This window comes from Malaclemys terrapin, chromosome 3, assembly GCF_027887155.1.
Source record: "Malaclemys terrapin pileata isolate rMalTer1 chromosome 3, rMalTer1.hap1, whole genome shotgun sequence".
In the NCBI taxonomy this organism is placed as follows: Eukaryota; Metazoa; Chordata; order Testudines; family Emydidae; genus Malaclemys; species Malaclemys terrapin.
Genome location: NC_071507.1, coordinates 7,126,962 through 7,154,432, shown reverse-complemented (window position 1 = coordinate 7,154,432; position 27,471 = coordinate 7,126,962). Strand labels below are relative to the sequence as shown.

The 27,471-nt window shown below is 46.8% G+C and overlaps 1 protein-coding gene across 3 annotated transcripts in view; it reads right to left on the bottom strand.

Moving 5' to 3' along the window:
* Nucleotides 1–27,471, bottom strand: part of RRBP1 (ribosome binding protein 1) — a 55,787-nt gene that overhangs the window by 25,422 nt on the left and 2,894 nt on the right. For all 3 annotated transcript variants that reach the window (XM_054022404.1, XM_054022406.1, XM_054022405.1), the window contains exons 2-7: nt 14,668–15,366; nt 6,446–6,591; nt 5,001–5,123; nt 3,366–3,518; nt 2,475–2,593; nt 516–669 (exon numbers count right to left, since the gene is read on the bottom strand). In XM_054022404.1, the coding sequence (XP_053878379.1) occupies nt 516–669; nt 2,475–2,593; nt 3,366–3,518; nt 5,001–5,123; nt 6,446–6,591; nt 14,668–15,346 (1,374 nt within the window). In that variant the 5' untranslated portion in view covers nt 15,347–15,366. The remainder of the gene's footprint in view (nt 1–515; nt 670–2,474; nt 2,594–3,365; nt 3,519–5,000; nt 5,124–6,445; nt 6,592–14,667; nt 15,367–27,471) is intronic.

The following is a 27,471-nucleotide window of genomic DNA, read 5'->3' as shown; positions in this document are numbered from 1 at the left end:
TTTTGAACCAGAAATATTTCATTTCTAAAAGGTGGAAATGGAACAATGTATGGACTGTCTCGTCTCCCTCTCCCCACCGCCCCCCCACCTCAGTGGAAAAAATTCATCGAGCCCAACACCCTTTCCTGCAAAGCTTCCATTTTGGCTAATCAGTATTGTGACAGAAAGACATTTCATCCAGCTCTAACTGGAATAACACCCACTGCTCCACAACTTAATTAGGACCCTGTTGTGCCGCACGCTGCACAGACAGCAAGAAACAGCTTTGGTTCGAAACAGACGCCATCGTTCGCCTACGTTTTATCCCCATTTTACAGCGGGGAAACTGAGGCACCGAGCTTTACATGACTTGCTCAACCAAACAGCGAGATCTCCAGCGTCCCAGTCCGATACCTAACCACAAGACCATCCTTCCTCTGTGTGAGCAGCAGCTACAATAAAGGTAGATACTTCAGAGAAGAAAGCCACATGACTAGCAGAAAAACAAACCAGTGGTTTGTTGGCACAGTGCTGACCTGGAGCTGGTTGATTTGTTTTTCATATGCAGCAGCCTTTATCTCCAAGTTCTTCTTCTGTTGCTCCTCCTGGTGAAGCGTCTCCGATTTTTCAGACAGCTCTTTCATTAGTTTACTGCACTCTTGCCGCAGCTTGGCTAGTTCCGCATTTTGCCTGGACAGACAGACAGACCAGTTACATTTCTGTATAGACTCATACTATTCCAGCTCGGTGGGACTGGAGCTATCTCATCAGCCTCAATCCAACACTTGCATAGGTGCTGGAAGGAGGGGTGCTGCCGCACCCCCTGGCTTGAAGTGGTTTCCATTCTAGACAGGGTTTGGCTCTCGGCACCCCCACTATACAAATTGTTCCAGTGCCCCTGTACACTGGAAACATATTTTTACTGCATTACTTAAGATGTAAATATTTAGAGACTGGTCATTTTCCTGCTTCCCCAAATATCTAATTTCCTTTATGGGAGAGAACCTCTTTAGCAAGAAAAGTCACAATGAAGTTAAATCACCTTTTCAAAAGATGGAGTTTCATTCTTAGGACATAAAAATCTGAGGATTTATGCTTCCGGACATAAAAAGGAAGTTCTCTAAGCATTTGGAGTTGAGTCAACAATTACTTTAAAGCTTTTATATAAAAACTAAATCGTCAATGATCTCTTATTTTAAAGAGATTTGTTTAATATGCACTGGCCAGTTCTTGTTTCTCTATTGTTACTCTTCCTTTTCTCTTATTCTACAGCCAAAAAAAATTGGAGTTTTTTTAAATCCAATTAGGAAGTACAAGATTTTCCATCAATCACGTATGCAATGTTATTTTAAATCAGGGTGGATAATTAACTAGGGTAGTTTAGATCTAGGTTAGACAGACACTGAAGAGCAAAGAGTGAAACTGAACAGTATAATTTACCTGCACTAAACAAGACATCTATGGTTTTACTATACAGTCTGCAATCAATCAGGAAGTAAGGGGGGAATGGGAACAGGGACAATCTAGTGGTCCCTTCTGGACTTGAACTCTATGAATCTATAAAGCTAGAAAAATGATCCAAGTTCAATCACCAAATATTCTGAACCCCTCAAACACAAAGAGCCCCATCACAATGCATGAGCCAGGAGTCTGTTAGTCTTCACAGATGGCAGCTAAACTGAATTTTACTTCAGAAAATGATATTTGAGTGCTGAGTGTTATGGAGTTGGGCTCAATTCAAGCCCTGGTTAGGTCAGGCAAAGGAGTTCTATCATTTACATCACAATTTAACTGCCCCATAATTCAGTGTGAATTAGCAGTCTGCTCCAGAACTAGATGGATGGGGTGTGGGAAGGCAAGCATTTTGCAATACATCGGTAATAATGCTGGGTGGAAAATAAGTTCCCACCCTCAGAAGACTGAAGGGGTTTAATTAATTAAAAAAAAAAAAAAAAAGCTGCCCTGGTGCCTCCTGGGAGTTGTAGTTTGGGTACCTCATGCTCGCATTGTCCTCTATTGGCCATGCTCAGACTACATCGCCTGTGGTGTTAATTTCACTTCCTATCAAGGGAAGGCAGTGCATGAATAGGGGCACCTGAACTACAACTCCCATGAAGCACCACAGTGACCATGTGCTTTTCCAGCTGAAAACATTGACTTAACATGCCCCAAGCGCCCCCACCCCAAAAAAAAAAAACCCACCACGTTTTCTGCAGAGAACGCAGACATTTTTCCTCAAGAAAACGGAGTCATCCAAAAAAACAAAAAACTGATTTCAAAAGACAAAGGATTCAACAGAAAGCTTGCAACCAGCTCTAACTGGCAGAGAGATGGGGAAGCTTGGAGCGTGCCTTACTTTCATGGGCACTGGATGTGCCCTGTGGTGGTTGGCAGGTTGGACTTTTGGAAGGGAGGAAGACCGCGTAGTAAAGCTACCCTACAGGACCCATGTCTGAGGCTCACGTCCGTGTATTCACCAAAACACATTTTCTTACTTGCTCTCCGTCTGGCTGGTGGCTTGGTTCAGAGCATCCCGCAGGATCGAGTTCTCCTGCTGCAAGCGAGCTAGCTGCGTGCTGGGGCCGTTCTCAAGCTGTTCTTGAAGAGTCCGAATCTGGAAGAGCAAGGACGTCAGTACGCGGGGGACGCCTCCCATAGCGCGCTGGGCCCAAGACTACAACAACAGTTTTCCTTTATTTAAAGTCACCCACAGAAACCCTGATTTCCCCTCTCCCCCGACTTGGGCACCGTAGCAAAAGCCTGGCTTTCTGCAGACATGCCCCTCCGCCCCCAAACTCCTTGCCCTCCCTTTTTATTACATCTTTTACCATATTGGTTATAATCAAATGCAGAGCTCAAGATAAAGCATGTGAGAAAGGGGGAGGACATTCCTCCCCACACCCAGAAGCCACTGAGTAGGGGGAAATTCTGCGACAAGATCTAAATCTTAGACAGTTCCTGTGAGATCCTTTCACCTCTCCTCCTCCCCTAACCCTACCCCAAGTAAGTAAGTTTGGAAAGGTATTTTTGGAGGGGGAGGGGAGGGAAAATGGAATGACACTTTCTCCAGCTTCAGAAGTGTTTAAAGTTACTTTGGTCCATTCCGGCCTTAAGATCCGTTAATCCTAAACTCCAAAAGGGAACTCCAGTGGTATTTCCTTAGAAGTACAGCTGTGGGAAGTACTCAGATGTTAAAGACAGTGGTCACAGCTCCAACCATGCCAAAGCAGGTGGAGTTGGGGGTCCCCCCTTTGGGGTTTTGAATGCAGTTTACCTTAGATCTCCAAGGAAACAAAGCCCTGCAAACCAGTGTCTGCTCCCAGTGCTGCCAGAGCGCAGATTAAGTCTAGTAGGCGTCTGTTTTTAAGCATAAGTGCGTCTCCTACCTTTCCTTGCAACTGCTGGGTTTCGTTCACATGATCCTGGTAACTAGCCTGCATGCGAGCTTGCACGGCGGTAATATCTTGTTCACGTGCCAACAGCTGCTCTTTCAACTTGGTTTCGACAGCGACGGTCTTGGCCTTCTCAGCTGCAAGCTCCTTCAAGGAGAGGAGATGCTTTTAATTCTCAGCAACTTTTCTTTAAAAAAAGAGACACCTCACAATCTAACACATTTAAGTGTTCAGCAATTTTATAGCCAGAGGACATCCATCCAATTCCATACTAACACAGCATTAGCCAGCACCGTTGATCTGAATTATTCAACTCCAACAAAACCTTAGGTTTGTTGCTGAATGCTGTTTTGAGTGCTGTAGCCGCTACAGTTCAACATGAGGTCAGCTAAGGGAGAGGAGTAAGACATCCTAGAGTTTCACCAGATCAATAACCTTTCTATTACACACACACGTGTCCAAGCGGGAAAGCCACGCCAGAAGGCGGCACCACTGTTCTTTAGTTGTTTCGCGGTCCCATTGCACTATTCTGCTCCATTAACTCGCACGGGTCACAAGCAGATTTGTGACACCAGCTAGGACGAGATTAGAGAATATTTGCAGGATGGGTGGCTAATTTCCAGAGTCTCACACACACCACTTATTAAATCAGGTGCAGATCATGGCTTGGCCTGAACAGAGGGTGTAAGGGCTTCCTTATTGGCTTTCAGCTTTAATTAGAGCAGGAGTTGAAGTTTGGTTCCAGAGTGCAAGGCGGTAGAGAGGCTAGCGTGTCGTCTAGGGATACCCATCCCTGGCTCTAATGAAGACACTATACTGAAATTTTCACGTTCACTATTTGCAAGGAGAGGAGAAGAATCTCTACGATTAGGGTGGATCTAGACGAGTTTGGTTCTTTCCACCCTTCTCCCCTTTACCGCCAATAACCCACCTTGCTATTACATAGCGATTCTGGGAGCCTAGGAGAGGTGACTAGTTTTGACTGTTCTGGCCCCCATTGACTGCACAGCCTCAGAAAATATTTGCATTAAAAGTCAACACTAGGATTTTAGATCTCGGCTGGATTCTGGAGGGAGGCTTCCATACCAGCTCAGAAACAGAATCTGTGTGGTTACACTGTACAACTCATTTGGATTTAAAAGAGCATCCTCCTTCCCGTGAAGGATAGCAAGGACGTGAACATGCATGAAGCTGCTTCGGATCCATTGAACTGTGCAGAATTCTCCCCCCAAACAAAGAAAGCAAAACGTTTGTTGGAATTTTGCAGAAGGCGTTTTTCTGGATAGCCACAGCCCTGTGAGCGTGTGACACAGACTTCTGTGGGTGAGCTCTTTTGGACAGGGACTGTCTTTTTCTTCTCTGTTTGTACAACACCTAGTACAATGAGATCCCTAGGTGCTACCACAGTTCAGATCGTAAACGTGCCTGGTATAGAATCAGCGTCACACCAGAAATGAGCTCTCTGAAGAATTTTACATGCCAGACAGCTAGATTGGAGAGCCCACTGAGAAATACTGGCAGCAGGGGAGCATGTCAGATAGACACTTTCTCCATCTTCCTCCATCATGCAGGCTAAAGCCAACGTGAGCGGTCCAGAACAGGGAATGGAGGAGACCACGCTGGCCTCACCTTAGTGAGCTCCCTCAGTTTGTTTTTGGCAGCAGATGCATCCTCTTGTTCAGTGGCAAGTTGCTTTTCTTTCTCTTCCAACTGACGTTTCAGAGTAGTAACCGGGTCCCCTTTCTGAGTCGCCTGCAAAGCACAGACCACATGTTATTTGTGCAATCCGAAAGATTAGCAGGAATTTGTGCCTAAACTGCCAAGTGCAACAGCGGGGAAGCAGACTCAGTAAGAATGCAAACACTTGGGTGGACAGAGCATGCAGAAGGTGGTTTCTAGCCAACCCTCGCTTAATCTCGTCACGTGGGGGAAGGGCGTTTCCCACTGCAAAGGGCAACAAATTGAGTGCCTGGCATGGGATTGAAAGCTAGTATGCCAACACAGCACGTCCCTACCTTCCAGAAGGCTAGTCATTTGGACAGCCACACCGAAGAGTCAAGCAACAACAAAACTACACAGCCAGATCCTCGGCTTGCAGAACTCCGCTGACGTCACCAGCGGATAAGAGATCTAGACAGCCCTCCGCACGCACTGTATTTTAAGGGGATGCACCACGGAAGGACTTTAGAATTGCTGGCACCAAGACACTGCAAGGCAAGCGTTAATAAAACCTAGCGCTGATGTAGCACTTTTCACCAGTAGATCTCAAGGCACTTTACAAAGGAGGTCAATAGCATTATCCGCATTTTGCAGATGGGGACACAGAGAGGGGAAGTGACTTGCCCAGCATCACCCAGCAAAGCAGTTGTGGAGCTGGGAAGAGTGTCCAGGACTCCTGAATCCCAGTCCAGTGTCCTGTCCGCTAAGCTGCACTGCCTCCCCTCGCTCAGCATTCTCCCCCCAGCTGACCTCGAACCGATGGAGTTTTCCTTTAATCGCTACATGCAATGCTGGGATTCGCGCTCAGTGGAGTGGCAGGGTCTAGAGAGATTAGTATTCTACCTATGAGGACAGTTCGGTGCCACAGTGTGCCAAGGAACAAAATCCTGTCGTCTCAGTCCCGTGAGATATAGGTGCCAATGCAGGAGTCCTCACAAGGCTTCTGATGCCCGAGGAGGCCGTGGCACTATGTAACCCTGGAAGTCAGAGCTTCCCTAATTACGTTAATGGAATGGATGGGTGCTTTGAGCAGCCATCTATGGCCACTGCTGAGAAACGCTCTCTTCTGACTTTAAGGACGTTACAGAAAGGGAGAGTTCTGCAAAACTGATTTACACTCATGCAAGGCAAGTACATTATCGCTGAAGAGCAGGGGCCAGATCCTCAATGGGTGTAAGTCACCACAGCTCCATTCCTTACACCAGGAGCGGATGTGGCGCCCGCCATCTTCTGGTGGCATTCTACAATGCATCTGAATTTAACATGTAAGGTAGAGACGAACGACACCATGCCGTTACTGTTGGTTCTCCCTTCGTTACTCGGAAATCAGCTTTTTGTAACTAGAGTTACAGTACCGTATGCCAGGTGTCCTGAACGCCTGCTTTATCGGTCAGGATCTCGATGAGCTGCTGAGCCTCTCCCTCGCTGAAAACCATGCTGCTAATGGTGGAAACCAGGGTCTTGTATGGGAGGTAGAGGGGGCCATCAGCATCTGTAGGAACTAGAGAAGGAAAAGTAAGAGATTCACATAAATCATTGAATTATCCACGGCCGGACACTAGGGGGTTCTCACTGATTTAGTTGAACTGGTGCAAGTCCCTGTGCAGACACACTTGTTTTGGTTTAAGAGCCTCTTATTTCACTAGCTGAAATTGTTCCTAAACTGACTTAAGCTAAACCAAAATAAGTCCGTCTTAAATTCAATCAGTATCCACACAGCAGCCTTTTGCACGGGTTTAATTAAAAAAAAAAAAAAAAAAAAAAAAAAAAATCACTTGAGGTTGTAGTGCAAAATTAGGAACAAGGAAGACTTTGACAGCACATGCAGATCTCAACATACAGCTAAACTGGTTCATGAGATTATTCATACACCACATATGTTATCTTATAGCACCAAGCGTAATAAAGTCATCTTTGGTGTATTGTCTTCTTTCTTACTAACACATTTCCCAAGTTCCGGGGTTCTCAAACTGTGGGTCGGGACCCCAAAGTGGGTTGTAACCCTGTTTTAATGGGGTCACCAGGGCTGGTGTTAGACTTGCTGGGGCCCGGGGCCAAAGCTGAAGTCCGAGAGCTTCAGCCCTGGGTGGCGGGGCTCAGGTTAAAGGCCCCCTTCCTAAGGCTGATGCCTTTGGGCTTCGGCTTTTGTCCCCCCTCCACCTCCCGGAGTGGTAGGGCTCGGCTGGGCTCAGACTTCGGTCCCCCTCCTGGGGTCATGTAGTAATTTTTGTGGTCAGAAGGGCAATGGAGTTTGAGAACCGCTGACCTAGTTAAAACCTCACAGACCACAACTTTATAAAGTGACCTTTAATAGACTAGAGTGGAATGAATTTTGGACACACCCAATCTAGGTTAGTTTTAGTTCCATATTCCAGCTCTGGGATTCTAATACAGCCTAATCATTTAGAAACCTTCAGGAAATCAGCATCTTCAGCTAGTCTGCACATAGTGAGTGGTGAGGCCACAGCGCATGGGCCGTTTGCAGATACAGTTTGATTTTCCAGAGCGCTGGAAGTTCACAAAAATGCGATCGTCTCCAGTAACTACTGATGCAAGATTCTTCAGACATAGCATAGATGGAAGAGAACTACATAGTTGTGAAAAAATTCCAGTTCTCAAGATTCATCTTCTGGAGTGGCATCACTTCCAGAGCCAGCAGTTTCTGTAGTACTGCAACAAGTTGTAGAATACTGGTGACACAGAGATCTATGGTTAGTTTAGCAGTGGTTCTCAACCAGGGGTATGCATAGCCCTGGAGGTACGCAGAGGTCTTCCAGGGGGTACATCAACTCATCGAGAGATTTGCCTAATTTTTCAACAGGCTACAGAAAAAGCACTAGACAAACTAAAATTTCATACAGCCAATGACTTGTTCATACTGCTCTATATACTATACATTGAAATGTAAGTACAATTTTTTTATATAATTATATGGTAAAAATGAGAAATTCAGCACTTTTTCAGTAATAGCGTGCTGTGACACTTCTGTATTTTTATGTCTGATTTTGTAAGCAAGTAGTTTTTACATTAGGTGAAACGTGGGGTACGCAAGACAAATCAGCTTCCTGAAAGGGGTACAGAAGTCTGGAAAGGTTGAGAACTACTGGTTCAGGGGGTGGAGGAAATCGTAGTTTATAGATTTGGACTCTAGACAAATTAAGATAACCAGTTATTGCCAGGGCCTCTTGTATTCTGCAGAAATCTAGATCTAAAATCCCGCAGCAATTTCATACAAATTTTAGGAATGGAGGTTTTCAGTGGATTAACTAGGATAATGAATAATACAGTCAGCGTTGGATCCACACTGTTAGAGCTCAGATTTTATGTTTCCCCCATAGTTCCAGTGTGTACTTCACAGATTTTGTCTATACATGGGAAATTATTCAAAAATAAGGTAGGGTGTAAACGTAAAGCACCATAGCTATTATGGAATAGACATTCTTATTCTGGAATAGCTGTTCCACTCAGCTCCCCCATGCGAATGAACCTCAGCCTGTCGCTTTATGTTTCAGAACCATTAAGATGGGACAGTTCATATCTTGCATCACCGCACAGGTTTAGACTCCATTCACATTTCCCAAGTTCAATACAACCAGGACTAGATTCTGGAGTGCATGTCACGGCCACCAGGGGAAATATGGCTGCAGTTCATCCACACAGCGGCTGTTCCCCGTTAAAATGGTGGTGTCTCAGACTGCTTCCAATTAACTGCATTGGTCCTTCAGTTTTAGTTCCTGGGTTCAAGTCACACTGCTGACTCAAGCAGGGTTAGTGCCCCAAGAAGCACCATGGACTACATGAGGCCCTGTTTATTGCTTCAATTTGCTGGTACAATACTGCACGCCCACCACACACACACCCAGATAAAGAGTTGACTTGTTGAACTTTGTCTGCACTCACTTCATTCTGCAAGCGCAAGCATCGAACACATCTGGCAAGCAAAGCCGACTCTGACCTTAAGCTTTAGCAGACAGACCAAAGAGTTTTTGGCTTGATATTTTGTTTATGCAGTTTTATCAAACTAAGTGCTTTCTCTAAGCATTAGAATAACACCACTAGCCTTGCTGGAAAAGGATTTGAGACTGTTTCTTTATACAGGAGCACGGCAGCAAACAGCTTGGGATCGAAGTGTTAAATAGCAGCAAAATTATGTCACAGCCCAGAAGCCTTTTATAAGGGAGGGACTGCAGAACTACAGTAACTGCATGCCAATAGCTTCGGGGGTGGTTTTTTTTTTTTTTTTTTAAAAGAAATTCTGGAGAGCACTAGCCAAAGGGTGAGCCTCATGCCAGACACAATCTCATCTCAAGCCTACAGAGAAGGTGAACAGTGGCTGTTTGAAGTCATGCAAACACTGTGTCTCGTCATCTAAATCAACCGGGCACCTGACACAAAAGGTCAAAGTTAGCTTCAGCCACATATCTGCCAGGCCAGAATAAAGCACATGCAGTTACAATGCTCTGGGGCTGAGAGGTAAGCAGTTGTGAGGGCAACAGGATTTCTGTGAGCACGCCAGTAGGAACGCTAGTTGGTACGACAGGGACACGTGTTCATGGGACGAGGCCAACTACCCATTTCACTGAGGTCACTTAGACACCAGGCACAGATCCCCAGTGGCAGCCTAGACGCAAGAGGCTCCAAACTTTACTACCTTCCCTGCCTTTCTTGGTGCTTTAAAGCCGGAGGACAAGTTCGCCTCGGGGGACACCGTTTCTCCTGGCAGGGGAGGGGGACGAGAAGCTGGGCTGGCTCATTAGGCCACCCAGGAGACCCTGCAGCCCAGCAAGGACTTGAGAAGATGGGGGAGCAGAAAGCAAGGAGCCCGCCCTCCCCAGCAGCGAGGGTGGGAGAGGGAGGAACAAGAAAGCTAGTGTTGGTCTAGGAGCAGGCCCTACAACCCACCAAGACCCCCAAATCAGCCCCAGCCAGTCCAGGAGACCCCCTGCCCCAGGGAGTCCCAGCCCAGATCAGTGTATGGGGGGAGGAGCTTTCTTCCCCCACCCCCCACGAAAAAGTGGTGTTGGGCCCAGAAGGCCACAGAGCTGCCTGCAGGGTAGGGCTGCCACTGGGCTCGTCCCTTTTCTGAGGCCACTGTCCTGGGAAATCTCCGTCTCAGAAGGGACCATCATGATCTGACCTCCTGCACCTCAAAGGCCTCACACCCTCAGATCTGCCCGGTGCTCAGTACATGCTACCAGCTGCCTCACTTTAGGGGCTCGGGATCATGCCCCTGGTTTTGTACTTCAGAGGTGGCAACCCTACCACAGGGGCAGGGTTAAACAGATCGGGATGTGGGAGGGGAGAGATCAATCAATGGGGGGAGAATTTGAGCAGGAGGGGACAAGTGTTGACAATGGTGGGGAGAGAGGATGGGAAGCAGCCAGAGAACAGGCAATACCCAGGCCAGCCTGGCCCAGCCATTCCCTGTGCTCCTCTCCTCTTGCTCCTGAAGCGTGAGCTGCCCAAGCACTGGCAGGAGCAGGTCTTCTCCATCCTGGCCACGCTCTTTCCCCGTGAGCCCTCCCGTCGCAGTTCAGTGCAGCTGGGGCAAGAGGGCCGTGCTGGCAAGAAGCAGGGCTGCTTCAGAGATCACCCCTCGGGGCAGAGAGCAGCGCTCAGGAGAACCCAGCCCCACCAGGAGCAGAGAAATAAGTAGGCCACCCACCTTAGGAGAGCTGCAGTGAGACCAGGCTTAAGTGATTTGCCCAAGGTTACACAAGAACCCTGTGGCAGAGCAGGGATTTGAACCCAAGTCTTAAAACTGAGGCTAGTGCACTACCACTGGGCCATCCTCCATCCATTTCCCCCTCTCAGCTACTTGAGTTTATCTAAAAATAATCAAAAATTCGCCTGGCTCGGACTGGGGGGCTAGATGCAGATGGGGGGAGGGATAGCTCAGTGGTTTGAGCATTGGCCTGCTAAACCCAGGGTTGTGAGTTCAATCCTTGAGGGGGCCACTTAGGGATCTGGGGCAAAAATCAGTACTTGGTCCTGCTAGTGAAGGCAGGGGGCTGGACTCAAGGGTCCCTTCCAGTTCTATGAGATGGGTATATCTCCATATATTAAAAATAGCCATCCACAGCCTGTAACGCCTGGTCTTCCCATTGCACCGAGAGAAGCGAAAGAAGTGGCAGTTCTTGATCCTCCCTACTTTGCTTCACAGCCAACGAGGCAGCAGTCAGTGAACTTCTGGCCACTTCCAACTCTTTCGCGGTCTGTGTCACGTCTAGTTGGCACCGGGCAGAATTCTTCTTCAACAAGGCATGGGGAAGAAAGGTGTCCATCTCCTCTCGGTGTGGATCCGCTTACTAGCTGCTACTACTTCTAGCAAGCATCTGGAGCTTAAAATAGTGGTTTTGTTCCATTTTCAGTTTTAAGGCAGGGGACAAGCACACTCCAAAATCTGCATTTTCTTGGGGCATGGGGAGAACAAGGATGGACAGTCACTGGTAGTCCCGCCACCCAAAGAAATGGATTCTAGCTGTTTGCTTTTAGGTAGGGGCCCTGACATTATGGAGAGCTGTGGCGGGGTTTCAAAATAGCCAGACATTCCTCTGCCAGAGTTAGGGAAATGTTATAGCCCTCCAAAAATGACTAAAAGCTTAATACCAGATGAACTGTGTTTTTGTTTAGGCATTAAATACTTAACATTAAGAAGCCAAGAACTTTTCAAACCCCGGTGGGCATTCAGCGGCACTACCACACAGGAACGCTGATCCGGGTTTGAAACTTGGGAGTTTGCAGATCCTCCAGGATAACAGGGCTAGCTTTAAACCTACCCCCTGCGTCTGACGTTTGCAGGTGCAGAGGCACACGGCACCTTCCGTTGTCTCACTGTTCTAATGATAAAGGATCTAGATGCATGGTAACGTGCTCAGGTTTTGTTGGAACTCATGGGTAAGGAAGAAGGGGGCAGAAATGCACTACACACAAGGGGTGAAAACATGGCCCTAGTTCAAGTCCATGGCAAGACTCTCATTGAGTTAACGGAGACAGCAATTCACTGGGTCTTTGTCCACAGTTAAAGAGATCAAAGGGATAGTAGTACAAAAGCTAGTGCACTTCCTGCTTCCGAACACCGAGGTCCTGATCCGTCACGTGACAGTTTTGCTATCTCTTCCCTAAAGGAGGTAGATCCACAACATACACCTTGATGGTTACTCAGTGCCTCTTAGTCCAGATATGGGCCGCTCAGGTACTTACGCCAAGTAAAAACACCCAACTGCTAACCGTAGCCAGAGCACCATTCTCAGCTTTGACATGAGGTCGTGAAACGGCTGCTCCTTCTATACTGAGAAGTCACTATATGGCGCACCAACTGCAGGGCTGCTAGGTTTAGGAGGCGTCAGTGGGAGTCTTCCCCCTCGACGTCAGTGGACTTTGGATCAGGTCCCATATTTATTGTGGGTCAGACAAGCTACATTCTGTTCTCCAAAAATGGGACCTCTTAGCAGGCACCGGCTTTGCAGTAACCACACACTTCTCACATGGAACCAGCTTTCAGGAGCATTGGTCTTTGGAGATGAACAGCTCCATGCCTCAGCTGTACCTGGCATTCTGGGGTGGAAATATGCTTTGGGCAAAATCCATTTCACAGGAAGATTTTTGGGGAGTGGAAGAGGAGGAGAATGGGAAGATGTTTTTCAAGTAGTCTAGCCTTACCGCATCTGTACACAATAGGGTTACAGCAAAAGGTAGCTGAAGAAATTATGCTTGGCAAGACAGTCCAGTGGACCAGGAAGGAGATGAATTCGAGTACTGGAGGTAGGAGGTGAAGGTCACATTTGAGTTTGCTCAGTGGACATCTGCCAAGGTTTTGAGCTATAGTTGAGTGACAACATGTGTGTCATTGGTGCGTACTTTCTGCCCAGCGACGTTGCCCCTCCCAGCCGCAGACGTCCAAGTAGTTTATATGCAGGCGATTTAAGCACCCGACACGCTGCTACTTTGTTGGGGTAGGAAAACAACATGGACACTAAGAATCACAAATCTTGCCGTCACCGCCGCCATCTGCAATATCCCAGGCTTCCATTTAAAGAGAGCGCTTCGGTATTTCCATTTGCACAAGGCACAGATGTAGCCATTAGAAACGGAGGCTTCTGTGTGGTTAGCCTGTTAGCCCACCTTGGGGAAACAGTCTCTGCTGAGAAATTTGTCCCCTACCGTGTTGCCGCAAGAGAGGAAAAAGCCTACATAAGCCAGGAAAGTTAACTGATTGCACAGGAATAAAGTGACACTAACTTGTGTCAAGGCGCCCAGTGTAAGAAAGAGAGATGCCTTTGTAATAGTATTAAAATTTTCAAAAAACCCACTGCTCAAACACAAAGTGCTTTCCGCCCTCCCAGTGGATTTACGGATAAGCCTACGACTAGCAGACGTTTCAGAATGAAGTATCATTCTTAGGTTTTAAGAGGAAGTCAGGAAGCGTGAACGTTAAGATTCCAACAGCAAAACGGTTATGCTGTGCATGTGCCGTATCCTCCATTCTCTCAGTGGACACCAAAATAATCTAAAGGCAACGAAGCCAGCCAATAAAAATTTAAAGAAGTTCTAAATTCCTGCCTCTCCAAAGCATACTCATGCTTTGGTTCCCTCTAGTTACAGTTTAATTGGAGGAGTTCCTGCGGTGCACTGTAGCAGTTTCTGAACAGTTATCAAATGCAAAACATTAGTCCTCCAAGACTAAACCCAATCAGCTTGTTTTCTGGATACAGAAGGATAAGGTGTTCCTTCTTTAGCTATGTATAGCAGTCTGCTAGCAGTTCTCAGCCTTTGCAGGGTAGGCCCACCTTAGTAGGATTGCTTTCATGACAGAGGTTGACAACCAACTAGCCTGATAACCTTCAAGATAAAAATTCAACAACCACCCGTCCCTTATGAGGATTAGTAAGAAGCAATCCATGCGTGCTCTCTACGTTCATGCTTGCTTCTTCCAAGATGGCACAATGTCTAAGCAGGGATCTCCCCCTTTCCTGGGACAGGTAGAAGAGAGAATACAAATCTACCCCTCAACCGCTTGTTCTGCATTCGTGCACTTTTGCAAGGTGTTCAGGTACCTGTGATGAGCATGTTACAAATACCTACATGACTTAAGTGGTCAGACTCAGGTATTCAGAACCAAGGAAATAGACTCAGACTTTAAGGCCAGAAGGGACCATCATGATCATCTAGTCTGACCTCCTGCACACTACAGGCTGCAAAACCTCACCTGTCCAAATAAATGGGGCGGGGGGGGGGGGGGGGAAATCAGTGATACGCCAGCTCCAAACACACAGAAGCACCCAGCACAAGATGCTACATTTAAAAAAAAAAAAAAGAAATTAAGGCTGTGGTCAAGTTTCACAGAGAGGAACCCAAGCCACTGAGGCTTTCCCAGTCTAACAAGAGTCACACACACGTAATCAGCCCTTCAATAACAGCCTCCTGAGGCAACGCAGCCATTTCTAGGCAAGTTAACAGCAGAGAAAGGGAGCGTTCCCCCTCTGCTCCTCACATGACATACCAATGCTCAGTTTCCCCACCACATAGCACCTCTGGTGACATACCGTAAGGAGGCTTGCAGGAGTCAAATACTTACTCAGCTCACTCTTCTTCTTGGCCACAGCCTTCTTCCTGGCAGCTCCGTCATGCTTTGGCTCTTCTTGGGTTACCAGAGCTTCTGCTTTTTTGACAGCAACAGAATTAACTACAGGAGCACTTTGTAGCGCGCCGACCGGTGGGACTGCCACAATAGGCACTTCTTTGGCAGCTACCTCCAAGACTGGAGAAGATTTTGAGACAGCGACTGACGGAGAAGTAACAAGGGGGGGAGCTGGCTCAACCTTGGCCACCTTCTTTTCCTTCTTCTTCTTGTCTTTAGGTGACGGGGCAGGTTTCTCTTTCTCCTGAGGGGGAGCCGAAACCGCCAGAATAGGAGACTCAATGATCACTGGCTCGGACACCGCAACAGGTTCAGGGTCTACTTCCTTGGGAGCGTCAGTCACGTCCGGAACCAGCTCCTCCTCAGGTATTTTCCCATTCGGTTTCTCCTCTTTTTTCTTGGCCTTTCCTTTCTTCTCCACAGGTTTCTCTTTCTTTTTCTTCTCCACTTTGTGCTGCTGGGTTCTCTCTAGCTCCTTGCGTTGCTTAGCCAGGGCTTCCTCGTAAGAAGTCTCCTTCATGGAGAAGGTGGACACCAGGAAGATCCCAATAGCTGAAATCACCATGAAACCACCGAAGACCATAACACCCAGCGTCTGAGGATCGTACAAATCCATCCTGGCTTATTTCTCTCTACCTGCAAGACACAAGGACAAGAGTTAGTGCTAAGATACAGCTTCCCAGCACCAGATCTCTTGCGGTGGAGGTGGGGAGGGGGGGTACACGTGTGCGTAAAGTAACACTTGTTTTTATTGCATAGCCACCAAAGGGTGAGGCCCCATTATTCTAAGCACTGTACAAAATGCAGAAGAAAATCCACGTCCCAGCAAGCTACAAAACTAAGTGTGTGTCAGACTGGAAAAGATGTGGTGAAGAACAGCTTAAACGAGTTGATTTCTTAGGCTAAAGTCAGCCAACGGATCTAGAGGTTTTAAAGAAGCTCATTCATTACACAATGTCCAAGTGCACATATAGTAGGATAAAACCAGGACATGAGCCATCAAGAGTCTTTTATTCCTTCCCTTCCAGGACTAGTGAACCCAGAAACACGTTCAGCATTTTAGATTGCAATGAGGTAAAGTTTTTCACACCATCTTTTAGCAATAGAATGCTACCTTACTGGTCTACAGAATCATAGAAGTGTAGGGCTGGAAGGGACCTCAGGAGACCATCTAACCCATTCCACCACACACCCCTGCTGAGGCAGTTCCAAGTATACCCAGATTATCCCTGACAGGTGTTTGTCCAGCCTATTTCTTAACAAACCTCCAAAGATGCAGATTCCACAACCTCCCTTAGAAACCTGGTCCATGGCTTAACTATCCTTATAGTGAAGGGAAAAAAATTATCTAATCTCAATCTCCCTTGCTTAAATTTAAACCATTTTCTTCCTGTCCTACCTTCAGGGGACATGGAGAACAATTCATCACTGTCCTCTTTGTTATAGCCCTTAACACATGTACGTTACAAGAGAACAAGCCAATGTCGAGACTTCTTCGCATGTTCCCTGTTACAGCCGAGTGGGTGTTAATAACCTACAACAAGAATTATTCTCTGCGGCAGTATGTAATCCTCACTATACACATTAGAGCCAGGCCTTTAATTATGATCTGATGCTCAAGACCTGTATTAGACACAAAATAAAAGTGCAAGTCCCAGTTATTCGAGCCCATGTTTTCTGTGTGGGTACACAGCCAGTCTCCAGGCATGAAACTGCATGAAGATAATTACATACATTTGACTGCTAAACTAACCAAGTCTAGCAGTGCAAAGCAGAGACCCCAGCCTGTATTCTTGATTTTATTAAAGTTAAAGTTAAGAAGGAAGGTACTGTACATCTGGGGTCAGGCTCAAATTATGAGAAGTTACAAGTATTGGTTACAAGGTTCACGAGATAGATGCATATCACATAACCAGCACAGACCCAGATTGGGGTGCGGGAGTTTTTAAAGCGTCAGTGGATAAGTGGGCTCGGGTACAACACCCATTGAATGTATTAAGAGTCCAAGTCAGTATCAGTGTAGCGAGTAAGTACATAAGTACACCTCTCCCCAGCCCAATCTTTTTTTTTTTTAAAATAAGGGACGTATCAACACCCCTTGCCCCAGCCTGCTAGTTTATTCAATGTCTCTAGCACTTATTCCAATAGCAGCAGGTCGGCGTTTCAGTTACTGGGGCTATAAACACAAGTTAGAGAGGCTATGTCTATGCAGCATGCAGGACTGCTTCCCGCCTACTCCAGGAGTTGCAGCCTCCTGGCCGACTCCCTCCGCTGTAATCCATCGGGCTACAACATTCGAAAGCAGAAGCCAGGGCCAGTTCACGCAAAGCTGCCAATCCTGTCTCTGCAGATGCCCCCTAGGCTGTGGGGGATCTCCCCCTCCCCACCCCCCCCACACACACTAGATCCCGGGTGGAGGGAGCGCATGCCATTCACAGCTGCATGGTGTGGAGCCTGCACTACATTGGTGTTGCCTGAGCACAGTGGCAATTACACAGACACACTTAGAATCAAGGTTGCTCAAGTGTATTTCTCAAGATATAAGCCCTGAAAGGCAATAAATGGTAAGTTAAGGCAACGGTCACACGTGACACCAGTGAGTCCACGGCCAGCACAACTCTCACCCCACACTCGCTGTCAATTCAGCCGTGCCCTCAGCGTACAGCAAAAGCCAAGACACACACTGCAACTCACAACTAAAGCCAGAAGGGACCATTCGGATCATCTAGTCAGACCTCCCTGCAAAGCACAGGTCACCTAACCTCACCCAGCGGTTCTTGCAGCCAGCCCACACTTCCGATTAGCCGACAGCACGTATATCAGAACGATTACCAGCTTTGATTTAAAGACTGCAAGCGATGGAGAATACATCCTTCACCCATACTTCATCCATTGCTGCCCACCCTTCAAGATTGGCCTGGAGTCTCTAAGAATTAAAGATGAATCTTTAAAGGAGTGCTCCCCAAACTGGAGGAACATTCGTGTGGGGGTGCGGCAGAGCTCAGGCCAGCCCCCAGAGGGGGGCAGGAAGGGAGCACCACCCTGCCCCGCTCTGCCCCCAGTTTCAACCCCAGCCCACATTCCCTCTCCACCCCCAGGCCAGCTCCACCTTCAGTCCCAGTTCCTCCCACATCCCCAGTTCTGCCCAAGCTCCTCTGCTGAACCAACTGTACAGTAATGCAGGGATAGACGGGGTGCGCTGACAGATTCCATTACTGGTAAGGGGGTCACGACAGGAAAAGTTTGGGCACCACTGCTTTAAAGATTATGTCATGTGATGAAACCTCCAGGAAATATGTCCAGCCAAAACTGGCAACCCTACCTAAGTAAGTTGTTCCGATGGTTAATTACCTTCACTGTTAAAAATTTGCAACTTAAATTCAGGTTAGAAATGTCTAGCTTCAGTTTCCAGCCACTGCATCTCACTGCGCCTTTTTCTGGTAGGTTACAGAGCCCTCTGTTATCAAAAATATCTTTCTCCTCCCTCCCCCGGTACTTGTAGGCCACGGGCAAGTCACCTCTTAACGCTCTCTGGAATCAGCTACAGATAATGGAGCTTCTGAAGTCTCATAAAAAGTCATGTTTTCCAGACCACGAGTCATTCTTGCAGCTCTTTTCAAGATCCTTTCTGAAGCACTGACATCAGAACTCGCCAGTTTTCCAGTCCCTGAATCACTTTCAGTTTGATTCACTATATATAGCATTACCAACGTGTCTACAGGCTACACTGATTAGGGTGGCCACTGCCACAACCCCAGAATAACGGACATTCCAGTACATCTGGGAACAGCATGGGCCCACTCCTGACTGCATGCCCCTGTAAACTTCACACGCACAGTCCATGTGAGGTCCCACCGCACGGAGAACCTGCTGCTCCGCCCGCACCTGCGTGATCTTGTCCACACAGCGTATGTAAGGTCACGCCAGAGGGAGAGAAAAGGACGTTCCCCATGCAGTGTGACAATGATACCGGACATCCAGTACCGGACAGGGAAAAGCCTGCCCCAAAACAGGATTGGACAATTTCAAACTGGACAAATGGCCAGCCTACTGGGGATATATGGTTCTTTATCAATGTGGATGAAAATCCAATTTTATTTAAATTGGAATTTAAAAAAAAAATTTTAATTATGTATTTTTTTAAAAATAGCTTATTTTCAAATTCAATTTGAATTGACAACCTATGTTAAGGTCTAAACTTACTGATCATTTAAATTCATTTTATAAAGGCTGCATCAAGGAGCACTCCTCACGTTTTAATGAGCTAAAGGGTGCTGCTGTTTTAGTTTATAAAGACTTGGGGTGGAGAGACAACAAGACACCTTTAACTTCTGACATCAACTCAAGCTTTATAAATATGACACAAGGTCATGTCCTGCATGATGTAATTATTTTCAGTCTTTCCAATGGAGTGAATGCTAGTATTTACATTTTTCCAAGGGTCAGTACTTGGAGTTTGTTGCACAGAAAAGCTTTTGGTTTCAGTTCAACAAGCACATGCAGAGAATGTTTTCTTTAAGCTGAGAAACCGATTGGGAGTTTCAGCAGCAGGAAAGCTTGTTTTCTTCAAGCCTGTAAACGGGGGTCGGGGGGTGGAGAACAGTTAGAAGAGGAGGAGCGTGACGGGTTCGGTCACAGAGACCCCCTTGGGACTGTTACCAGATGTGCTGGAATTACCTCTGGGTCCGTTTCCCCTGCTTGGGACTCCAATAAGCTTCTTTCACAGACTAGACTCCTTCCTAGTCTGGGCCCAATCCTTTCCCCTGGTACAGTCCTTGTTAGTTCCAGCAGACATCTTAGGTGGAAACTAGGGGTGTTCTCATGACTGGCTGCCCCCTTTGTTCTGTTCCACCCCTTTTTATAGCCTTGGCACAAGGCGGGAATCTTGTGTCTCTCTGGGATCCCACCCCTCCTTCTAAATGGAAAAGCACCAGGTTTAAGATGGATTCCAGTATCAGGTGACATGTTCACATGTCCTGTGAGACCCCAGCCTCCATTCTTCCAGGGCTGGCCCGCACATACCCAGAAAGGTTTGCAAGTAAACAGAGCCATTTACAGGTCATGGCTTCCACTTAACATGTTTACATCAGTGATACAAGTTTATATCTTATTCTCCTAACTCCAGACATCGTAATAATACATGCAAACAAATAGGATGAACACTCAGTAGATCGTAAGTTTTGTAATGATACCTTACAAGAGACCTTTTGCATAAAGCATATTCCAGTTACATCATAGTCACACTCATAAGCATATTTCCATAAAACATTATGGAGTGCAATGTCACAATGAGATCTACTAAAATTCTAAAAAATTCTGAAGGACATGAATTTTCAAAAAAGTATTCAGGCACCTAAAGATGCAAATAGGAGCTTCTGAAACCACTCCTAAAGCATCTGTCTGCATCTTTAGGTGCCCAAATAACAGAAAAATCTGGCTCATGCGCCAAAAAAAAAAAAAAAAAAAATCAATTCACTAACCACAGTTAATATTTCCTGTATTTAATAAGCCAGTTTTAAATGCAAAATATGTTTTGATACACTCATTTTCTTCATTTCCAGCACATTTAAGGTAGTTTTTATTTAACTAATAAACAAATTTTAAAATGTTTTGGTACATTTTTAATTCAATTCCAATTCCCATTCAAGTACAGCTTGACCCAAACCAAATAAACTAGTAAAAAAGTGCACCATCCACCAATATCTAACCAAAAAATCTGAGTATGTTAAACTGCTTAAATAAATGTGCATGGAAATAGTGTATCACACATGTAGCAAACAGCAGCAACAAATTTAGTGTAAAGGATATATCTGGTTGTGAATAGACCAAATATTTATCAAACAAACCAATGAGACTGAGATTCTTTTTAGGAAAATAATTAAAAAGGGCAAAACAAGATTAAAATCAATTATTTCAGTCAAGGTTTCCTCCTTGCTGGTTTAAAATCAATCCACCCTATTGTTTAGTACTGTGTTGCGTAGATAATATGGTTACTAGATATTTACATTATGATTTTAAAAGTACTTAATTTTAATTTATTTAGTCAACTTGGCAGTCTTTTCCCATCCAGTGAACGGTCAGGTCTCATGTGGTCGGCCGTAGAGGCTATCGAATGCATTATGCATCTCCAAGATGTTCTGTCCTGAACCAAAACTGGCATGTTACAAAAAGTCAGAGGTCTGTGAGGGACAGTTGTCTATTGACACCATACAGGCATTGTGTTTTAGGTCTTTTGGGGGCAGGGGAGGAGTTCTTTTCCATCCAGTTTTAATTTGGTCAAAGCAGAAGATGATTCTCACAGGGAAGTTGGTAGGCAAGCACTGGATGACTGAAAGAGCAGGATCTGTTTACTTAGAAAATGGAGCTCTTCATTTCACTTGAATTTGTACCATTTGATGTTTCCAATCATTTGGAGATGCTTTATCTGAATAGTGTCCAACTTTTTAGACCCATAGGTCAGAATATTGACCACCAAAGCATTAAGTGTCCTCAGCTTCATCTCTCTACTCATCGTTTGCAACAGACGTTCTTAATGGAAGTGCCCCATTACTGCCGACACTTTTGAAGCGCAGGCTTCAAGTTATTTCTTGATGCTGCCCAACCAAGCTGATGTAGGTGAAATCACCGACAATCTCGACTGGGTGGTCGCCCACTATGATGCTAGAACCTGCAGCATATTCAAATTCCACAGCCGGACAAGTTACTGCTTTACCACAATTAATGTTCAGGCCAACTTTTGTTGCTGAGCTCTCCAAGAGCCGCAACTAGGTCATCCACTGAGGTGACAACTAGTGCTACAGCATCAGTAAAACGGACATCGGCGAGTTTCTTATCATCAAGGCGTATTCCTAAAAATGCATTTACGTAGCGTTTAGTCAAGCACGCAGCCTGTGACTGCGCTGAAAAGCTCGCGGGTGGCAACTCATCTTTGTCAAACACCAACGTAGGGTGATTTAAATGTTACTATTCCAAGTGATCATTACATGAAGCAGCATTGCGTGTGTTGTGGCATGATTTTCAGTTCTTTGTCTTCCCTCAGGACACACAGCACTGTTGAACCAACTGTGTTAGACAGAATGGCAATGTTGCAGCTATGGTTTTCCCTGCTTTTCCAGTATGTGTGTTAAGAAAGCACACCTGAACCACCATAAACCCAGGCCTGGTTGTTGTTGGTTTTTTTTGTTTTGGTTTTTTTAAGATACACCTCTACCCCGATATAACGCGACCTGATATAACACGAATTCAGATATAATGCGGTAAAGCAGCACTCTGGGGGGCGGGGCTGCTTTACCGCGTTATATCCGGCAGCGGGGCTCGGGCGGAGATTTAAAAGGGCCCTGGGCTCCTGACAGCGGCCGGAGCCCGGGGCTCTTTAAATGACCGCTGGTGCCCTGCCGCCGCTACCCCGGGGCTCAGGCAGCACTTTAAAGGGCTCGGAGCTCTGGCTGCTGCAGGGAGCCCCGGGCCCTTTAAATCACAATCAGAGCCCTGCTGCCGCTACCCCGATATAACGCGGTTTCACCTATAATGCCGTAAGATTTTTTGGCTCCCAAGAACCATGTTATATCGGGGTAGAGGTGTATGTGCAAATATGGAGGCAGAGGATCCAAGGCTGGAGAGAGGGATTAGATCAGTGTTTCTCAAACTGGGGTCGCCGCTTGTGTAGGGAAAGCCCCTGGTGGGCGGGGCCGGTTTGTTTACCTGCCCCGTCCACAGGTTCGGCCGATCGCGGCTCCCACTGGCTGCGGTTCGCTGCTCGGGGCCAATGGGAGCTGCTGGAAGCAGCGCGGACCGAGGGACGTCCTGGCCGCCCTTCCCGCAGCTCCCATTGGCCTGGAGCGGCGAACCGCGGCCAGTGGGAGCTGCGATCGGCCGGACCTGCGGACGGGGCAGGTAAACAAACCGGCCCCGCCCGCCAGGGGCTTTCCCTACACAAGCGGCGACCCCAGTTTGAGAAACACTGGATTAAATGTTATGGGGGCAGAAGGGGGGCTACAGAATCAGAGTTCAGAGCTCCCTCTAGAGAGGTACAGATGCCCAGAGAAGAAAGCTTTAAACCAATATTCCAGCTTCCTCTGCCTGGTTCTCAGAAAATCTCACGTGAAGCTGGACGAGCCCAAAGACCTTAGAGTACCAGCTGGAGGAATTCCCCTCTGGGAACGTCAGTCTAGGTTGCAGCAAGATCCATGGTACAGATTATTTAAGGTTATATATTGGGAGAGTTGTGAAATTAAACACTACAAGTCACGTCTAACTTCAGCACAATTGGCACTGCCACTTCATCAGCGTCTATAATTTGTTGGCTAATGAATACTCTGAAATCAGTATGAAGCTGTATTTCCAACCTTCGTGGCTGAGAAGAAAACAGGATCTCTTCTCTCACCCATAAGGGCTAGGAACGTTGGGTTCTTAAGAGTAGGTCACCAATCCATTCCCACATCTATCAGCCACCAGTGGTAGATTTAGATTTGCCAGTGACAAGTTTAGGAGTAATGACACTGCCTTCCAACACAGGGTTGATAAGGCTCTGCCCTGAGACTCTGAAGACCCAGATTCCTTCCCCAGTTCTGCTAGTGACCTGCTGGGTGACCCCAGGCAAGTCACTTCCCCACCCTGTGACTCAGTTTCCTCTCCCACCCTTTGTCTTTTCTATTTAGGTTGTAAACTCTTGAGGGCAAGAACATCTTACTGCCAGGGCCGGTGCTACCATTAAGGCAAACTAGGCAGTTGCCTAGGGCGCCAAGATTTGGGAGCGCCAAAAAGCGGTGCCCCCAATTTTTGTTTTGTTTTACAGCGTTCCTACGCCCACTCCCCAAGCACGCGGTCGCCGTTCCACTTCGCCCGCCTCCCAGGCTTGCAGTGCCAATCAGCTGATTGGCGCCGCAAGCCTAGGAGGTGGAAGAAGTGGAGCAGCGACGGCGTGCTTGGGGAGGGGGCGTAGCAGAGGTGAGCTGGGGTGGGGAGCCCTGTGGCAGCTACCCTGCCCGCCTTGAGGCACCTCCCACCCCCCACCCCCACCGCAGCAGCTCTCCACTCCCCCCGGCCCGGGGAGCCGTGCAAACAGCTGATTGGCGCCGCATGCCTGGGAGGCGGGAGAAGTGGAGCGGCAATCATGCGCTCGGGGAGGGGGCGTAGCAGAGGTGAGCTGGGGCGGGGAGCTGTCGCGGGGGGGGGGCCTCAGGGCAGGGGGCGGGAGAGCTGCCACAGGGTGCCCCCAAATCTTGGCGCCCTAAGCAACTGCCTAGTTTGCCTTAATGGTAGCACCGGCCCTGCTGACAACAAATATTACTACACGACTCCAGGAGCAGGGACCAGAGCCCAAACCCACCCCAGCCCTGCCGCCCTGGGGGCGACAGCTGAAGCCCAAGGGCTTCTGCCCTGGGCAGGAGACACATAACCTTAGGCCCCCTTCCCAGGGGCTTTGGCCTGGGTGGTGAGGCTCGGTCTTTGGCTTCAGCCTCGGCCCTAGGCCCCAGCAAGTCTAACACCAGCCTTGGCCACCCCGGTTTGAGAACCCCTGCTATAGCGCTTAAGGGAAAAAAATACATTTTACTCCTGCTTCCAGCTAATCATAGGCAACCTTAATTAGGAAGCTGCTACTCACTAGCTCAACAACAACATATATGACAACTACACTCGGCTAGCTGAGCTACACAGAGAGCCTCATTCCCTCAATCGTACTCAAAGGAGGGCAGACCAGTTTCTTGAGAAGACAGAAATAAGGCATTTTTAATAATCACTAGGCAACAGCCAGCCTTAAGATTTGTCCTCTCCAGCACACTAAGTCAAAGGGCCTAAGTCCTGCAGAGAGTTCAGCATGGACTTAAACGCAACTCAAATGCACGTCTACACTGTATTAAATACAGCCGGACCAGGTCAGCGGACTCTGGTTCATGCTGTGGGACTGTAAAGTTATACTGTAGACGCTCAGGCTTGGACAAGGAGGGAAAGTCTGGGAGCCCAGGCTCCAGGCTGAGTCCAAACGTCTACACTGCCATTTTACAGCCCCACAGCCAGAGCCACATGAGCCCGAGTCAGTTGGCCCAGGCTCCAAGACTCGTTGCAATAGGGTTTTTATTGCAAGTGTAGACATAACTGTGTAGGATAATTTGGGTAAGACTTTGCAAGACCTGGCCCTGAGTCAGTACAGATATACTGCATTAATATGACCATTAAAGTTGATGTACATCTGCATCTAAACATCTTTAGGACATAAGGAAAGGCACCAGAAAACTTCTAAGCAACCTGACTACAGTGACTTCATGTGCTTACCCTAACACCAGCTCTTTTAAAGAGCTGTGCATAATTATTTGGAAGAGTTGTCTTTGCCTTTCCAAAGATACCTACAGCAACGTGGTCATCATTAAAAACTCAGGCTCGATGGCTCCTTAATACCGAATGATGTAGGTTTCCAGGAGTAACTGACTTTCATAAGGGATCACCAACTACCTCAGAGCAGTATCTGTGATATTGCAGCTATTTCCTGTAGTTAGAGCGTGAGTGGATGCAGTATCTGGTATCACAGCATGGTAACCTTGGGCTAATGCAACAATGCCAGAGATGAAGGAGCCGTTTTGTAATATCAAAGATGGCGCCATAATTCACAAACAGTTCTAGTGACACCAGAAAGTGAAAGACACAAAAGGAATCCCAGGAGGAGTCTCCCAAGCTGATTTACTACGGTGTTTAGCAGCATGACAATCAGGGATGATTTTAGCAGAACAGAAGGCAAAGTTTAAAAATCAAGAAGTAAATTCCAATAGAATGGCAAACTAAGACCCGATCCTGCAGAACTTTACTCACACTGGTAGTTGTTAATTATGAGTAGTTCAATTAACACCTGTGGAGAATAGGTGCATAAAAAGTTAGTTTGAAATAGCACGACAACAGTTATTAAGAAAGCCAACAACTCCGGGACAAGAAAACAGCTACACTTGATGTAGAAGTTAAAAGTGCTACTGAACTCCAATGCCACTCTAATGGGGAGCCCCCCTCCACCCACTAGTTTTTAAAATGGAAGCCCCTAACCTTGTCAATTAAAAAACCCCACATTTAAAAACTTGTACAATGGGTGGAGGGAGGGTATTTATTGCAGAGAAAGTCACGTCTCACTGATCACACCCTCCATACTTGGTTTTATTCTCACCATCAGTAGCCAGAGAAGGCCCCCCTCCTTTCCCCCAAAGGCTTTTGAAGTTAAAGTACACAAGGGGAAAAAAGAAGTTACACTTGAGCTACCAAGTGAACTGGAGTCACTCTCTGTCCAGCTCCACAGCCATGCATGACTGCAGGCAACAGAGCCGCGTGTGGCTGACGGAGCCACCTCAAACAGGTTAAAAAGCGTATTTCACACACATCCATGGAGGTGGATGCTGACTGACCATCCAAACCTTACACTGAGCGTGCTGCTTCTTTGGTATCCTAAAAGACCGTCTCATCCTTCCAAACAGGAGGCAATAATATGGTTTAAAAAACTCAAACCTGGAGTATTCAAAAGGGCAGTTACTCTAGCACTAGTCTTTACTCTCATTAACATCACTGGGCCTCTGCAAAGAGAGCGTGAACCTGATCCTGCAAACAGAAACTTTCAAGGGATTCTGGCAACATCATAAGCCAGAAAGGGACGCTGGAGTGGTTTGTTAATGCACAGCGGATACCTCTGACAGAGCCTTACCCCACTGCACACACTTCTGGAAGGAAGATGCTGCCATGGCTTAAGGAGGAGAGAAGTATACACCTCTCTCGGATCCGCTCCATTTTTACATATTAACACTCCAAAGAGGCATTTAATATTGTTCAGTATTGGCAATGAGATGCAGTGACCTTTCACACAAGAGACCCCACCCACGCATTACAGTTATAAGTTACTTAAGCTTACGTAGGCACTTTTAACGAGCCACCGCAAAAGCCAGGCAACTGCAGCTGTGTAGTGGTAGCTTTACATTTTATTTCCCCCCCCCCCGTATATTTTTGCAGCTTTTACTAAAAGGAGTGTAACAGGCCCCTGTTAGGGTCTTAAAACGTTGCCTATTTTTAGCACATTTTTAGCGTCCTTGAAATTTTATCCCACACCCCCAAAAAAGGTAGCGTTTCAATGTCAGACCTCAGAAGCAGCCCCTCCGCTCTCATAAGTAAATGATTTTTGGCAAGGAAACAGTCTGGAATTCAATTTCCAAAGGGTTATTTTTGTAAAAAAAAAAAAAAAAAAAAAAAAAAGAGATGATCGCTCCCTTCATTCTCTTCACTGCGTTCGCTCCAGCAAGATGTACTCGTGTTATTTTCTAGATGTTACAATGACCATAGCTTTTCCTGATCGTTCTCTTTAAAGAGCTACGGTCTTTGTAAAGCTAATATCAATACAAATCATGTTACTAAGTAAGTTTAGACTTAGTATAACTATGGAAGTTGAGGTTCACAAAGAGAATTAGATCTCTAGACTCCTCTCTGTCAAGGCAGGATACTTCCCCTACGACACATTTGGCAGTGCCGTGCATGGTCTTGTGCAGTGGTTTTCCACCTTTTTTCATTTGCAGGTCCCTAAAACATTTAGAATGGAGGTGCAGAGCACTTTGGAAATCTTAGGCATAGTCTGCAGATTCTCAGGGATCCACAGGTTGAAAAACACTGGTCTAGTGTTAAGGATACCAAACAGTGGAACTGTCACATCTTCCCTTGGAAGGAATCCTCCAGTAGCTATTGTTAAAAAGTTTGCGATAGTCTGCTGAAGTCTTCCAATATACA